Here is a 17,171-nt window from a genome sequence, read left to right as displayed (position 1 = left end):
TCTTGATCACTGCAGTTGCTGACTAAGATTTCACGATGAATAACATTACAGAAGCCCCGACTTTGCAATTTCAGACACACTCAGGTCGGTAGTAACTCTGACAATTTATTATTATTCATGTGCATAACATCTGTTCTCATTCCTTTTGCCAAAGGCATTTTAACAGTTATCGATTCAATGGTCGAGCACGCAGTCCATACATAGAACATTGCTCCAGAGTTGCCAGCTCTTGTTGTTTCAACTATTCACACAGAACTCTTCAAAGTGGAAAAATGTTGTGTTGAGCTGATTTTATTTAATATATAAAAATGTGCGTGTGTGTGTGTTTCCGTGAAGTCATTTGGGGATGGGTTGAAAGGTAAGAGCTTGATTCTTCGGTCTATCAACTGTAGCTTTCAGTAAACTGTGGCTGCATTTACAACTTCATCAATTACTCTGTCATCTTAAATCTATAATGTTCTTGACCCTTCTAAGTACCATGAAAAATGCATTTTAAAATAATCTTTAATCGGTGCCGAAACTGTCGGAACATTCACTTGCCGGCGCTGATAGATCCCAGGCCACTGTCAGTCAGAATTTTATTCTAATGTAGAATTCAGAGCACAGGCTATGTACCATGCACATGTGTCACTGCTATTGCTTCAGCCCTCGGCTCAGGCATTGCGGGAGCAAGCTTTACACAACTACTTTCTGAGAATTCCTATCCAACTGGAGCTGTGGCAGAAGATTTAATCCGTTTTAGTTAGCGCAAAATTGTAATGCTATTCTTTATCATGGAAACCCTGCCGTGCAGAAGGAGGCCATTCGGCCCATCGCGTCCGCACCGACCCCACCCAGCCGGTATCCCTGTAACTCCACATATTTACCCCGCTAATCCCTCTAACCTACGCATCCCGGGACACTGAGGGGCAATTTAACATGGCCAATCAACCTAACCCGCACATCTTTGGACTGTGGGAGGAAACCGGAGCACCCAGAGGAAACCCACCCAGACACGAGGAGAATGTGCAAACTCCACACAGACAGTGACCCGAGTCGGGAATCGAACCCAGGTCCCTTGCCGCTGTGAAGCAGCAGTGCTAACCACTGTGCCACCGTGCCGCCCCTTTATAAAAGGGCACGTAGCCCTAGAAGGAAACCGTGCCCATACTTTCTTCATTTGGGCGCAGAGGGTGTTACAAAGTCATTACAGGTCTCCAATTATACTTCGTATGTACAGAAACACACTTTTGACAATGTGACAATGAATGTACAGGCATATAGTACATAAAGATTTAATTTCTATGTATATATATATATTTATTTTTGCATTCTGCAGGTTATGGGGAATACACAATATTAAAATAAATTCCTCTGCAGGTATCCATGTTACAACTGAGAGAGGTGATCCCAGCCACTTATAGCTATCATACTCTGTGTCAGTAGACTTGCCATTAGAGTTAGACATTGGGCTGCTCACTAATCTGCGTGTCACAAAGGTTGACGTTACTGATGCTGGTAATTGTTGTCACGGTGATACAGTGGAGTTGTCACATGCGGGCTCTGTCATCACCCTGAGGAGAATTGTCACAGTTTGTGGTTGGGTCCGTGTCGTGCAATCTCGTTTCTTGCTGCCCTGTTGGCACTTCCTCGGGGATTTCTTCTCCTTATTTGACTCAGCAGTGGAAGTGTTGGTGGTATTTGGTTAAGTGGGTTCTGCTGGAGCGGGTGTCACCTTCACCTCTCTCCTGCCCCCTGCAGCCCGCGGGTGCAGAGCCAGGTTTTCGTCCTCAGCTGTCTGTTCTTTGGCGAAGTTTACAAATACCTGCGTAAAGGTAAGTTCAGCATCAGCTGTGGTAACTCCACAACAGCACGAAACCAACTCTGGATTTGCATCTGGAATCATAGAATCCCTAGAGTGCAGAAGGAGGCCATTCGGCCCATCAAGCCTGCAACCAATAACATTCCCACTCAGGCCCTATCCCCGTAACCCCATGCATTTACCTAGCCAGTCCGCCTGATGCTAAGGGGCGATTTAGCCTCGCTAATCAACCTAATCCGCACATCTTTTGGACTGTGGGAGCACCCGGAGGAAACCCACGCAGACATGGGGAGAATGTGCAAACTCCACACAGACAGCCGAGGTCGGAATAGAACCCGGGTTCCTGGCGCCGTGAAGCAGCAGTGCCAACCACAGTGCCAGCCATCTGCAGCTACATGTATGACTTAAACAGCTAGTCTTTATCTGAAGAGACAATGGGGGTGATCTTACCAACTTGTCATGCCGGTCGATGGGCAGGTCGAGCTGGTACGATGGCGAGAGAACTGAAAAACCGGCTTCATGCCTGGTTTCTTGCCTGGGACGGAATCGTCCGGGCGTGCTTGCTTTAATGGCTTCACTGGTGAAGGTCCTCACCGGCGAGGATCACGTGTGGTTCCCATCAATGGGGACTTGACATGGTGGCCACACCAGTGAGACCGGAGGCACCCCGGGAGGTCGGGGGCAGAAGAGGCAGTGCCTCTTAGGCAGTGCCAGCCTGGACTTGCCAGCCTGGTGCCCTGACACTGCCCCCTGGGCACCCTGCCACTGCCCATCAGGCACCAGGCAGTGCCAAGATGGTGAGGCCATGATGGGGACAGGGCTTAAGGGGAGGGGACGGAACCAATATGGGGCCAGGTCCAAGGGGAGGTGGGGGGAGCTGTGCAACTGGGGATTGGCAGGGCAGTGTTCGACCGGGGGGGGGGGTGGGGTGGGGAGGCAATTGGCCGGGGAAGTATCAGGGTGGTGGGGTCGCCCTGCTGGCGGGAATCAGATCATGCAGCATTTTTTGCACTAAGTGGCGGAAGATTTCATTTGTGGCTTTGCCACAAAATGGATCGGAAACTCTCCCGTTCTCACACTCATGCCCCCTGACACTGTCCAGGCCACTGTCCCCTACAGCCAGGGGTAAGTTCCAGCAGCAGTTTCAGGGATGGGGGGTGTGGCCCAAGGGGAAGCTACCTTCATAAAGTTTATTTATTTGTGTCACAAGTAGGCTTACATTAACACTGCAATGGAATTACTGTGAAAATCCCCTAGTTGCCACACTCCGGCACCTGTTCGGGTACACTGAGGGAGAATTTAGCATGGCCAATGCACCTAACCAGCATGTCTTTCGGACTGTGAGAGGAAACCGGAGCACCCGGAGGAAACCCACACAGACACGGGGAGAATGTGACCCAAGCCGGGAATCAAACCCAGGTCCCAGGCGCTGTGAGGCAGCAATGCTAACCACTGTGCCACCGTGCCGCCCTGGGGTTCTCTGTCTGTTGGGTGGAGTGGTGGGGGGTTTTCTGTGGTCGTGGGGTTTCCGCTGTGGTGGGGGGGGTCTCCATGGTATGGTGGTGGTGGAGGCTCCGCAGTGGTTGGGGGGTGTCTCCACGGTGGTGGTGTTTATGTGGAGGTGGACTCGGGCGGTTTCTGCCCAGGTAGTGGGAGGAGAGATATCTCTGCAGTTTTGGCCGTGGGGAGGTGGTTTTTGTGGTGGTGGTGACTGGGGGGGGGGGGGGTTCCATGGTGATGAGGCAGATGGGGGAGTGGTGGGGGTTCTGAGGGGTCTGTGTGTTTTACAATTTATATTTTTCACATCAGGGCGTGCAGGATGTGCTGGCCTTGGAAAGGGTCCAGAGGAGGTTCACAAGAATGATCCCTGGAATGAAGAGCTTGTTGTATGAGGAACGGTTGAGGACTCTGGGTCTGTACTCGTTGTAGTTTAGAAGGATGAGGGGGGATCTTATTGAATCCAGGGTACTGCGAGGCCTGGATAGAGTGGACATGGAGAGGATGTTTCCACTAGTAGGAAAAACTAGAATCAGAGGGCACAACCTCAGGCTAAAGGGATGATCCTTTAAAACAGAGACGAGGAGGAATTTCTTCAGCCAAAGAGTGATGAATCTGTGGAACTCTTTGCTATAGAAGGCTGTGGAGGCCAGGTCATTGAGTGTCTTTAAGACAGCGATAGATAGGGTTATGGGGAAAAGGCAGAACAATGGGGATGAGAAAAATATCTGCCATGATTGAATGGCGGAGCAGATCCGATGGGCTGAGTGGCCTAATTCTGCTCCAATGTCTTATGGTCTTCAAAAAGATCTTTTGAAAGCCGATGTCGCTAACCGTGCGGCTCATTCAGAACCCGCCACTGCCCTGCCTGACATCCTGGGGACCTCTCCTGGATAATTTCTTTCAACGTGTTCAAAACTTCAGTGGGAAAAGCCTGCAGTGCAGCCGGCGGGCTCCACCCTGCTCCCCCCACCCCCCCACTGAGAATCCCACCCACTGAGTTTTGACAGAGCATGGGGAGTATTTGAGGCGTGGTCTCCATTACCTGGTCTAAAGTTGTTTGTGAAACCGAGTAGTCTTCTATCTTCAGCTGCTCTTTGTTGGAGATGAGTAATTGGAAGATTTTGGATAGCGACGATGAAGACAGCTGATACTGGATCATGTTGTGATGTTTCTCTGTCTGCAAGCTGTCGGGGAAGTTGCTCTTGAAGAACGCTTCAGCTGGATTCAGGTCGGGCGAGGCTCCAGGCTGACCTCCTTGAATCTTCAAAGTCACAACATAGCCATCACCAAACCTGGTGAGTGAAAGATGAGTCAGCGGTTTATAAAACACCGTCCCGCTGTGTGACATTCACCCGGTCAATGAGTGACGCACAACGCATTAAGGAAAAGACATGGTCCAATAATTCATAACAAGCAAGCCATTTGTCTTCCCAGCTCCAAATGAAGACTGGTGAGTTAGAATGGACTGACTGACCTTCCTTAATCATATTTATCTGAGGATCTTGTGAAATAGGTCAAGAATGCATCAGATTACAATAGCATCACAGGAACATCATTCACCCTTCTCTACAAATGATGACAAGTAGGCGGCACGGTGGCACAGTGGTTAGCACTGCTGCCTCACGGTGCCAGGGACCCGGGTTCAATTCCAGCCTCGGGTCACTGTCTGTGTGGAGTTTGCACATTCTCCCCGTGTCTGCATGGGTTTCCTCTGGGTGCTCCAGTTTCCTCTCACATTCCAAAGATGTGCAGGTTAGGTGGATTGATCATGCTAAATTGCCCCTTAGTGTCCCAGGATGTGTAGGTTAGGGGGATTAATGGGGCAAATGCTTGGGGGTACAGGGAACAGGTCTGGCGGTTAATGTCAGGGGGAGTATATAGGATTGCAAGGATAGGGGCACGCAGATATGGGGAGAGCGTGCTAACTCCACACAGACAGTCACCCGAGATGGGAATTGAACCTGGGTCCCTGGCACTGTGAGGCAGCAGTGCCACCTTGTGTCCAAGATTCTACCAAGAACCTACGCCCTGTTCAAACCCAGTCTGTGACATGTAAACTCCGACAGGGAACTGGGAAAGCTGGCAATGGATTTGGACCTACTTGTACTTCAGGTGCTGTATGGTCCCCAGACACTTGAACTGTCCATTCACCATGATGGCCAGCCTGGTGCAGAGAGCTTCACATTCCTCCATGCTGTAAGTAAACAGAGAGAACAGTCACTTCTGGGTGTCCAGCGCAAGGAAATGATTTAAGTTTGACGAGAGATTACTAAACAGACTCAATCACCTGTGTGAGGTCAACACTACAGCTCTTCCTTCTCGGATAACACTGAGGAGGCAATTCCAGAGGAACCGGCGAGACTTTGGATCCATGCCCGTAGTTGGTTCATCCTAACGGAACATAGTAACATCTTAAAACATGACTATTAACCGTGCTACAGATTAATGGCTCATCTTTCAATGGGTATCCGATTAACATGGAATATGCAAACACCACGGTAGCACAGTGGTTAGCACTGCTGCTTCACAGCTCCAGGGACCTGGGTTCAATTCCCGGCTCGGGTCACTGTCTGTGTGGAGTTTGCACATTCTCCTCGTGCCTGCGTGGGTTTCCTCCGGGTGCTCCGGTTTCCTCCCACAGTCCAAAGATGTGCGGGTTAGGTTGATTGGCCATGATAAAATTGCCCCTTAGTTTCCTGAGATGTGTAGGTTAGAGGGATTAGTGGATAAAATATGTAGGGATATGGGGGTAGGGCCTGGGTGGGATTGTGGTCAGCGCAGACTCGATGGGCCGAATGGCCTCATTCTGCACTGTAGGGTTCTATGATCTTCTATGACCACAGTTATGTTGTTTAAGCTCCTAATTCTTTGTCAAACAAATGGCTGCTAATATAACATTAACTTATTTTTGTGACTGAGGAAGGTTTTTTCTTCTTGGGTTATGGTGGATGCTGGCTCGGTCGGATCTGTTCCCATTCCTATCTGCCCTGAGAAGGGGTTGGCATTGGGGCTTCTCACCGAGTCACTGCCATCCTTGTGGTGACGGCACACTCAGAATGGGATGGGGAGGGGACATCAGGGAATTCCAGAATAACGCTCCAGTGACAATGGAGGAACTGTGACACTCTCAAAATTGTCTGTTTTTTTAAAATACTTTTCCAATTCAATCAAATCAAGTCCAATTCAGAGTCTCAACAAGTTGAGACATTTCCAATCCAAGCTGACAAGCCAGGGCCTACACTCCTGTCTTGGGCCTGATCTACATGAGCCAAGCTGATTGGGGTAGGTGCAGATTCACCTCCTCCAAGGCTTGATCTCATTTGCATCTTAGCCAAAAGGCCGAGATGCCGCTTTTAAAAGTTGCTTCATATGAAAATGAAGCTTAAATGAAAAATTGTCTGTTAAACAGGGCGGAACGTGGAGATGTTACTATTCAAATGACATTGTCTTACTCAGTGGTAGAGTTTTCAGGGAAGACTTGAAACAATGCTATAGAAGCCTTGGCCAACAGCAGTTAGGCAGTTACTGTTAATTGTAAATATTCCCATTCTTTCAACCATAGAGCCACAGAGTCTGCACCGACTCTCCGTAAGAACATCCCTGCCAGGCCCACACCCTATCTCAGTCACCTTGGATAATCCATCTAACCTACACATCTTTGGACACTAAGGGGCAATTTAGCATGGTCAATCTATCTAACCCGCACATCTTTAGAGTGTGGGAGGAAATCGAGCACCCGGAGGAAACCCACGCAGATACAGGGAGAACGTGCAAACTCCACACAGACAGTCACCCGAAGCCAGGAATTGAACCAAGTCCCTGGCACTGTGAGACAGCAGTGCTAACCACTACGCCGTCGTATCTCCCTTTGCCTTAAAACTTTGCTCCGGGGCTGGTAGTGTTTCATTGATAAAACAGGAGAACCTTCAGGATACTTTAATAGTGAAAGACATAATGCGATCCTATAGAGGGTTGATCGCCACAGCAATATCCATCTCCTGAAAACACAGTACCTCATGTGGAACCTAACCCTACAAATGGATTTGTACTTCAGCCGTCTCTCTGGGAGGAGAAGGGAGAAATTTGGAAAAGCTAACAAGAAATAAAATACGCACAGCCTGAAGCAGTTATACAATAATATAGAGAAACACTGAGGCACGGTCAGCTATACAATGAATTATCCGTTCTCCCAGAATTAATTAGATTGAAAAGGGGGTGGCTGATTGTAACGAATGTGGAATTCCTCCCTCTGCTACAAAACTGAAAACTGTTACAAATTCAGAAGCAATGGGTTAGAACCTTTGTTAAGATTGTGGATAAAGGAATCATAGAATCCCTACAGCGCAGGAGGAGGCTATTTAGCCCATCGAGTTTGCACCGACAACAATCCCACCCAGATCCTATCCCTGTATCCCCATGTACTTACCCTGCTAATCCCCCTGACATTAAGGGGCAATTTATCATGGCCAATCAGCCTAACCCGCATTTCTTTGGAGTGTGGGGGGAAACCGGAGCACCCGGAGGAAACCCACGCAGACACGGGGAGAACGTGCAGCCTCCACACAGACAGTGACCCAAGCCGGGAATTGAACCCGGGTCCCTGGCGCTGTGAGGAGTGCTAACCACTGCGCCACCGTGCCGCCCAATACAATCACAGAATTTACAGCAGAGGAGGAAGCCATTCAGCCTATCATGTCTGGCTCTTTCAGATAGAGTCCAATTAGCCCCTTTCTCCTACTTTTTCCTTTTTAATTAAATATCTTTTTTCCCTTTGAAGGTTAAAGGTGAATCTGCTTCCCCCACCTTCTCAGCCAGATCATAACAACAGTGTGGATAAAAATAAATTCTCTTCAGCTCTCCGCTCCTTTTGCTAATCATTTTATCATAGAAACCCCACAGTGCAGGAGGAGGCCATTCAGCCCATCGAGTCTGCACCGACAACAATCCCACCCAGGCCCTATCCCCATTACTCCATTCATTTTCTACGCTAATTCCTCTAACCTACACATCTCGGGACACTATAGGTAATTTAGCATGGCCAATCATCCTGACCCGCACATCTTTGGACTGTGGGAGGCAACCGGAACATCCGGAGGAAACCCATGCCGGGAAGAATGTGCAAACTTCAGACAGACAGTGCCAAGCCGGGAATTGAACCCATCTTTTAAATCTGTGTCACTGGTTTCTGATCCTCCTGCGAGTGGAAACAGTTTCTCTTTATTTACTATTATGACTGAAACTCCTCTGTTGCTGAAATGGCGCTGTGTGACTCCAGTGACTACTCCAAGAAGGATGTCCTGACCTCATGATTAGAGCTATGATTTATAATGTTTCCCAAGCACAGTATCCTTCCTGAGCCACACCCAATCTATAGCTGCAATGGGAATAAAGAAGTATACAAAACCACCTCTTACCAGCAACACAACCGGAGGGCAGCCAATGAGGGCGATGGCGGTGGAGAGTTTGCGTTTGTTCCCTCCGCTGTACGTGCCAGCTGTCTGATTAGCGTATTCTGCAAGATCCAGCTTCTCAATGCCCCAGTCGGCAACCTGCAAGTGGGACCGGCAGAAACTTAGCAGCTGACGCATCACTGGAACAGTTCTGGGGAACACCCGTGGGCTCATCTAGAATATTCTGAGGTCGAAAGGTCACATTCTGGGTAGTGAATGCTCAGTCTAACCAGCTAGAGCCCAATGAATATCTATCCGTGCGCAAGGGAGACTCCAAATGCTAATCTAGAATATTCCGTGATTATAATATAAGAAATATATTCTGTCAATACCGTGGGACATTTTGCTAAAATACATAGATAGATAGATAGATAGATATATTTATTCTTTCATGGAATTGCTGGCAAGGCCAGCATTTGTTGAACTCGTTGGCCTGTTACGCTATGTTAAAAGTCAACCACATTGCTATGGGTCTATCGTCACATTAGTGAACCAGATACGTTTTTACAACAATTAATGATAATTTCATGGTCACCATTACTGAGACTAGCTTTATATTCCAGATGTTATTCATTGAATTTAAATTCCATCAGCTGCTGTGGTGGGATTTGAACCCGTGTCCCCAGGGCATTAGCCTGGCCCTCTGGATTACTCGTCCAGTGACATTGCTGCCATCTCCGCTGTGATAGATAAACCTGGGTATATAAAATCCATATTGGCAGTGGAGTATCAATGTTACAGTAAGCCCCATGCAAAAGTGCGGGAATGATGTCCAATGGTGAACATAAAGAACAGAACGATGGAGGTACCTTCTGAACCATTCTGTAAGATTCTGTAAGATTCTATTTTGTGGAATTCTCAAAAACGTTCATTCACTCACCCATATAGTTTAATAATCCGTTTGTGGGAATGACTATGGCACATCCAGGTTTCCTGAGTGATTTTGTTTAACGGTCATATTGGGAGCAAGGTGGGTCAGGGATTAAGGCAATTTGTACAGTCTTAGTTTCTGGGATGTGGAGATCCGGCGTTGGATTGGGATGGGCTCAGTAAGAAGTCTCACAACACCAGGTTAAAGTCCAACAGGTGTATTTGGAATCATGAGCTTTCGGAGCGCTGTTCCTTCATCAGGTGAGTGGAGCTGGTGTTGTGAGACTTCTTACTTAGTTTCTGGGGATTAATTAGACCTTCGGACTGAGGGGATTTGGGGGGGGAGGGGTGCGGCGGGGAGGGGAAGGGAGACTCCAAATGCTAATCTAGAATATTCCGTGATTATAGTATAAGAAATATCTTCTGCAGCCCTGAGTTAAAATACTCCACAGTGTCACTGTTGATTTTATGACTGTCTAAGCTGTGCCTTGCTTCCAGTTTGAGTTGTATTTCTTCAGTTCATACCATGCTCTATTAATGTAGGTGATTAGACAGAAACAAAGCATTTTTTGGCAATAAAGTTTAAGGGCTTTGAAGTTTTTAACACTGAGTTTTAACTTGGAACTGCCAGATGTTGTCAAATTCACTTAAGAAGCAGAAGATTATTTTCTCACTAACATTATTTTACCTCCTTTTCATTCCGAGTCTGGGTTTCAAATACATATGGCCTCCATCCTCCCTGTCTCTGCAATCTCCTCCAGCCCTTCAACCCTCCCTATCTCTGTAACATCCTCCATCCCTGCAACCCTCCCTATCTCTGTAACATCCTCCATCCCTTCAACCCTCCCTATCTCTGTAACATCCTCCATCCCTGCAACCCTCCCTATCTCTGTAACATCCTCCATCCCTGCAACCCTCCCTGTCTCTGTAACATCCTCCATCCCTGCAACCCTCCCTGTCTCTGTAACATCCTCCATCCCTGCAACCCTCCCTATCTCTGTAACCTCCTACAGCCCTTCAACCCTCCCTATCCCTGTAACATCCTCCATATCTCTGGAACCTCCTCCATCCCTGCAACCCCCCCTATCTCTGTAATCTCCTCCAGCCCTTCAACCCTCCCTGTCTCTGGAACCTCCTCCATCCCTGCAACCCTCCCTATCTCTGTAACATCCTCCATCCCTGCAACCCTCCCTATCTCTGTAACATCCTCCATCCCTTCAACCCTCCCTATCTCTATAACATCCTCCATCCCTGCAACCCTCCCTGTCTCTGTAACATCCTCCATCCCTGCAACCCTCCCTATCCCTGTAACATCCTCCATCCCTGCAACCCTCCCAATCTCTGTAACCTCTTCCAGCCCATGAACCCTCCCTATCCCTGTAACATCCTCCATCCCTGCAACCCTCCCAATCTCTGTAACCTCTTCCAGCCCATGAACCCTCCCTATCCCTGTAACATCCTCCATCCCTGCAACCCTCCCAATCTCTGTAACCTCTTCCAGCCCATGAACCCTCCCTATCCCTGTAACATCCTCCATCCCTGCAACCCTCCCAATCTCTGTAACCTCTTCCAGCCCATGAACCCTCCCTATCCCTGTAACATCCTCCATCCCTGCAACCCTCCCAATCTCTGTAACCTCTTCCAGCCCATGAACCCTCCCTATCCCTGTAACATCCTCCATCCCTGCAACCCTCCCTATCTCTGTAACATCCTCCAGCCCATGAACCCTCCAAGATATTAGAGTCCTCTAGTTCTGACCTCGATTTGAATCACTCCATCATTGGCAGCTGTGCCTTCAGCTGCCTCAGCTCTGAGTTCTAGAATACCATTCCTAAACATTTCTACTTCTCTACCTCACTCTCCTGAGACACTCTTTAAAATCTATCCCTTTGACCAAGCTTGTGCCACAAATTTCAAAAAGTAATCGTTGATGGAATTACCCGGTCAATCTCATCCTCTGGAACACCGCGCAGCCTTGCGTACAGTAATAGGTGTTCACGGCCTGTGAGCAAGTCATCAATAGCGTCAAACTGAGGGCAGTATCCCATGTTCTGGTGAACATCATCAATCTGCGTGTGAATACTGAGGAAGATTCAAAAACAAAGCAACTGAGTTGTTGGAAAATGTCATTAACAAAGATAGCAAAGTCGTTTCTGATTGCTGCTTTTAAGACCATAAGACATTGAAGCATAAGTAGCCACTCAGCCCATCATTCAATGGGATCACAATTGATCTGATATGATAATTCTCAACTCTACTTTCCCGTTGTATCCCCATAACCCTAGATTCCCTCACTGATCTGTCTATCTCAGCCATGAACATACATAATGACCCAGCCTCTACTATAGGACCATAAGACATAGGAGCAGAATTAGGCCACTCAGCCCATCGAGTCTGCTCCACCATTCAATCATGGCTGAAATATTTCTCATCCCCATTCTCCTGCTTTTCCCCCATAACCCCCATCCCCTTATTAATCAAGATCCTATCTATCTCTGTCTTAAAGACACTCAATGACCTGGCCTCCACAGCCTTCTGTGGCAAAGAGTTTCACAGATTCACCACTCTCTGGCTGAAGAAATTCCTCCCCATCTTTTTTTTAAAGGATCTCCCTTTTGTCTGAGGTTGTGTCCTCTGGTTCTACTGTCCTCTGCGGTAAAGAATTCCACAGATTCATTACCCTCTTGAGAGAAGAAATTCTTCCTCATCTCTGTCTTAAATGGGTGACCTCTTACTCTGAGATTATGCCCTCTGATCCTAGACCCTCCGATAATCTTAGAATCTTAGAAATCCTACAGCACAGAAAGAGGCCATTCGGCCCATCTAGTCTGCAACGACCACAATCCCATCCAGGCCCTATCCCCATATCCTTACATATTTACCCGCTAATCCCTCTAGCCTACGCATCCCAGGACACTAAGAGCAATTTTTTAGCATGGCCAATCAACCTAACCCGCACATCTTTGGACTGTGGGAGGAAACCGGAGCACCCGGAGGAAACCCACGCAGACACGAGGAGAATGTGCAAGCTCCACACAGACAGTGACCCAAGCCGGGAATTGAACCCAGGTCCCTGGAGCTGTGAAGCAGCAGTGCTAACCACTGTGCTACCGTGCCGCTCACCTCCTGTCTTGGGCTTGATCTACATGACCCAAGCTGATTGGAGTAGGAATAGTTCATCCTCCAAGGCTTGATCTCATTTGCATCTTAGCCAAAAGGCTGAGATGCTGCAAGTGTGCAGGAATGTAGTTTATAAGGGGAAACAAACTCTCAGCATCTACCCTATCAAATCCTCTGAGAATCCTATATGTCTCAATAAGGTCGCCTCTCATTTTTCTAAACTCCAGTCAGTACTGGCCCAACCTACTCGACCTCTCCTCAAAAGAAAATCCCTCCATACCCAGGACCAAACCAATGAACCTTCTCTGGACTGCCTCCAATACTGGTATATCTTTCCTTAGATAAACAGCTACAAAAAAAATATGCAGACCCATTTTCTGATGGAATCGTTGCAAAATATCTAAATTCACTTGCTAATGGCACCTACAAGTGTGCAGGAATGTATTTTTTTTATTCCAATTCAATCAAATCAAGTCCAATTCAGAGTCTTAACAAGTTGAGACATTCCCGATCCAAGCTGACAAGACAGGGCTCTCACCTCCTGTCTTGGGCTTGATCTACATGACCCAAGCTGATTGGAGTAGGAATAGTTCCTCCTCCAAGGCTTGATCTCATTTGCATCTTAGCCTTTTGGCTAAGATGCCGCAAGTGTGCAGGAATGTAGTTTATCTATCACTGCGGTATACCTGTAGCCTGCTATTGAAGCTTCACCAGACGAGGGGTCAATGTCTCCTGTCAACATTTTGAATGTTGTTGTCTTTCCAGCACCATTAACACCCAGCAGCCCAAAGCACTAAAGTACAGGAGAAAAATACACGTCGAAGATGTCATTAAATAATAATAGTTTAATAAAACATATCTATCGAGGATATCAGTGAAGATTACATGGTTGTCTACATAGATATCTGAAAGATGAAGCATACCTCTCCTGGCCGAACACCCACACTGATTCTATCCACCGCCGGCCTGACTCTCCCAATGTAATACTGTCGGAACAGAATTCAACATCAGTTCAATATATAACCCGTCTCACGTACACCCACATTCATACGCTGGCTGGCCAGGTTCCACTCACCTTGCTCAGTTCTTTTATTTTCAGGATGTCGTGCTTGCCCGTACCTCGAATTCTTTCGCGTTCCTTAGCTACGTCGTCATCTTCTTCAATGGTAGGCAGGTTGGTGAGACTCAGTGGCCTGCAGCAAACAGCAAGACATTCAACGGAGATGTTGGCACAACGGCTAAAGACTGATTAAGGTGTGGATGGGCCAGGAATTGTCAGGTGTGTGGCGTGTGATGCAGCTTACGCCACGAGTGAGCATTGGTAAAATGAGTCCCCTAGTTTTCTTTTATTCATTTGTGGGACATGGGAATCGCTGGCTGGCCAGCATTTATTGCCCATCCTTAGTTGCCCGAGGGCAGTTCAGAGTCAATCACATTGCTGTGGCTCTGGAGTCACATTTAGGCCTGACCAGGTAAGGACGGCTGATTTCCCTCCCTAAAGCAACTTGCCTCGCACACCTCCTCTAAACTTTTCCCCACGCACCTTAAGCCTATGCCCCCTAGTACTTGACCTTTCTACCCTAGGAAAGAGCATGTGACTATACCTTAGTGCACTAAATTCTAAATGTAAATCTTTAAATAGCTGTGTGCTTTCACTGTCTTGACAACTCGGCATAGTTTGACAAGTTGACATAGTCAACATTGATAGTGAACCAGTTGGGTTTTTCAGACAATTGACAATGGTTTCATGGTCATCAGTAAATTCTTAAGTCCAGATAATTTTTATTGAATTCAAATTCCACCAACTGCCATGGCAGGATTCAAACCCGGGTCCCCAGAACATTAACCGAGTTTCTGGATTAATAGTCTAGTGATAAAACTATGAGTGTCGCTGGCTGGGCCAGCATTTATTGCCCATATTGCTGTGGGTCTGGAGTCACATGTAGGCCAGACCGGGTAAGGACGGCAGATTTCCTTCCCCAAAGGACATTAATTAGTGAACCCGATGGGTTTTTACGACAATTGCCAATGGTTTCATGGTCATCAGTAGACCTTTAAATCCAGATTTTTATTAAATGGGAATTTCACCATCTGCCGTGGTGGGATTCGAACCCAGATCCTTAGAGCATTACTCTGGGTTTCTGGATTGCTGATCCAATGACAATACCACTGCCTAGTCCGTAGATTTCCCCAACTTTTCCAGTAAAAGAACATTTGTGATATTTTGTAATTGGAAGACATCAATGTTGACTATGTCAACTTGTCAAACTATGCCTAGTTGTCAAGACAGTGAAAGCACACAGCTATTTAAATTTAGAATTTAGTGCACGAAGAGATAATCAGATGCTGTTTCCTAGGGTAGAAAAATCAGGTACTAGGGGACATAGGTTTAAGGTGCGTGGGGAAAAGTTTAGAGGAGATGTGCGAGGCAAGGTTTTTTACACAGGTAAATGTCTGGAACAGGCTGCCCGGGGAGATGATAGGAGCAGATATGATAGCGGCATTTAAGGGGCAACTAGATGAATGCATGAATAGAATGGGAATGGAAGGATACGGACTCTATGTGCATACGGTTTTAGTTTAGGCAGACATCATGATCGGCACAGGCTTGAAGGGCCTATTCCTGTGCTGTACTTTTCTTTGTTCTTTGGGACCAATAAAAAAAAGCTTCATAGCAAATTGGCAACACATTTTCCATTCCTTTTCCTCAGTTGAAGCCAGTTTTTTTGCTACCAATGGTGTCAACCAACTTCACCCCGTAAGTTTTCACATCCAACCCTGCCAACTGATGCCACCCATCCAACAGCTCTACCTTTACTGACCTACACCTTCTCCTGGTTCCCCTGAATCTCCAACTTCAACATTTCATCTCTGTGATTAAATTCCTTCATGGCTTATTCCCTACCTACTCTGTGACTTCCTCCAGTCCTACAACAGCCCAGCTTCTCCAGCTCCGGCATTTCTCAGTTCCTTCGGCCTATCATTGATGAATGTGCCTTGAGTCAGCTGAACTTTGTGCTCTGGGATTTCCATCCTAAACACCTTCACCATCCACTTCCCTCAAGGCCATTCTTAATAACCCATATCCACCCTTTCCCAACACAAACACAGAAAATGCTGGAAAATCTCAGCAGGTCTGACAGCATCTGAGAAGAGAATCATAGAAATCATAGAATCATAGAAACCCTACAGTGCAGAAGGAGGCCATTCGGCCCATCGAGTCTGCACCGACCACAATCCCACCCAGGCCCTACCCCCACATATTTACCCGCTAATCCCTCTAACCTACGCATCCCAGGACTCTAAGGGGCAATTTTTAACCTGGCCAATCAACCTAACCCGCACATCTTTGGACTGTGGGAGGAAACCGGAGCACCCGGAGAAAACCCACGCAGACACGAGGAGAATGTGCAAACTCCACACAGACAGTGACCCGAGCCGGGAATCGAACCCAGGACCCTGGAGCTGTGAAGCAGCAGTGCTAACCACTGTGCTACCGTGCCGAAGAAAGCCAACGTTTTGAATCTGTCATCCAGACTTGAAACTTTGGCTGTATTCTCTCTCTACAGATGCTGTCAGACCTGCTGAGATTTTCCAGCATTTTCTGTTTTTGTTTCAGATTCCAGCATCCGCAGTATTTTATCCTTTTCCTTTCTGATTATGCTCTGGAGGAGATTGTTAAAGGCAATTTCTTAATGTTAAAGTTAAAGTTGCGCTTCCTCTGTTGCTTTGGTTGTGGTGCGCTACAGTTCACTCATAGTCCAATGTCAGGATTTTTCAGCCACACCCACCAGTGAGATCTTCCAGTCCCACCGAAGGTGACTGGGAGTTTGAATGGCCTGCTGCTCCAGTGCTGGAAAATTCAGGCCCGAGTTCCTTTGGCAATGTGCAAATCTTTAAATGCATGTTGTAGTCTGGACCTACGGTTAGTGATGGTAAAGGCTTCAATATTCCTTCCATCATGTGTCTGAGCAGGAATCTCTCCCGGTCTTACCGTGCCTGCTACTGCCGTGTGTTGGGAGGATTTGCAGGTTGATACATAACCTGTTTCATAGAATCCCTACGGTGCAGAAGGAGGCCATTTGGCCCATTGAGCCTGTACTAAGTCTTCAACAGAGCATCCCACCCATACCCTATCCCCATAATTCCATGTATTTACCCTGCTAATCCCCCTAACCTACACATCTTGAGACACTAACGGGCAATTTAACATGGCCAATCCACCTAACCTGCACATCTTTGGAGTGTGGGAGGAAACGGGAGCACCTGGAGGAACCCCACGCAGACACGGGGTGAATGTGCAAACTCCACATAGACAGTGATCCAAGGCTAGAATTGAACCTGGGTCCCTGGCATTGTGAGGCCGCAGTGCTAACCACTATGCCACCATGCTGTCCCATATTGTTTGTCCATAATATGAGTGCATTAAG

General features: G+C 47.4%; 1 protein-coding gene across 1 annotated transcript in view; it reads right to left on the bottom strand.

Moving 5' to 3' along the window:
- Nucleotides 1-1,061: 1,061 nt before the first annotated feature.
- Nucleotides 1,062-17,171, bottom strand: part of abca4b (ATP-binding cassette, sub-family A (ABC1), member 4b) — a 136,857-nt gene continuing 120,747 nt past the window's right edge. Inside the window, exons 41-49 of the mRNA XM_078218844.1 lie at nucleotides 13,817-13,934; nucleotides 13,665-13,727; nucleotides 13,428-13,534; nucleotides 11,562-11,703; nucleotides 8,716-8,850; nucleotides 5,589-5,692; nucleotides 5,403-5,495; nucleotides 4,344-4,593; nucleotides 1,062-1,804 (exon numbers count right to left, since the gene is read on the bottom strand). Of these exons, the coding sequence (XP_078074970.1) occupies nucleotides 1,685-1,804; nucleotides 4,344-4,593; nucleotides 5,403-5,495; nucleotides 5,589-5,692; nucleotides 8,716-8,850; nucleotides 11,562-11,703; nucleotides 13,428-13,534; nucleotides 13,665-13,727; nucleotides 13,817-13,934 (1,132 nt within the window). The 3' untranslated portion in view covers nucleotides 1,062-1,684. The remainder of the gene's footprint in view (nucleotides 1,805-4,343; nucleotides 4,594-5,402; nucleotides 5,496-5,588; nucleotides 5,693-8,715; nucleotides 8,851-11,561; nucleotides 11,704-13,427; nucleotides 13,535-13,664; nucleotides 13,728-13,816; nucleotides 13,935-17,171) is intronic.

This window comes from Mustelus asterias, chromosome 8 (assembly GCF_964213995.1).
Source record: "Mustelus asterias chromosome 8, sMusAst1.hap1.1, whole genome shotgun sequence".
Classification (NCBI taxonomy): domain Eukaryota; kingdom Metazoa; phylum Chordata; class Chondrichthyes; order Carcharhiniformes; family Triakidae; genus Mustelus; species Mustelus asterias.
Note: the sequence above shows the minus strand (reverse complement) of the source record. Positions and strands in the feature narration are given on the sequence as shown.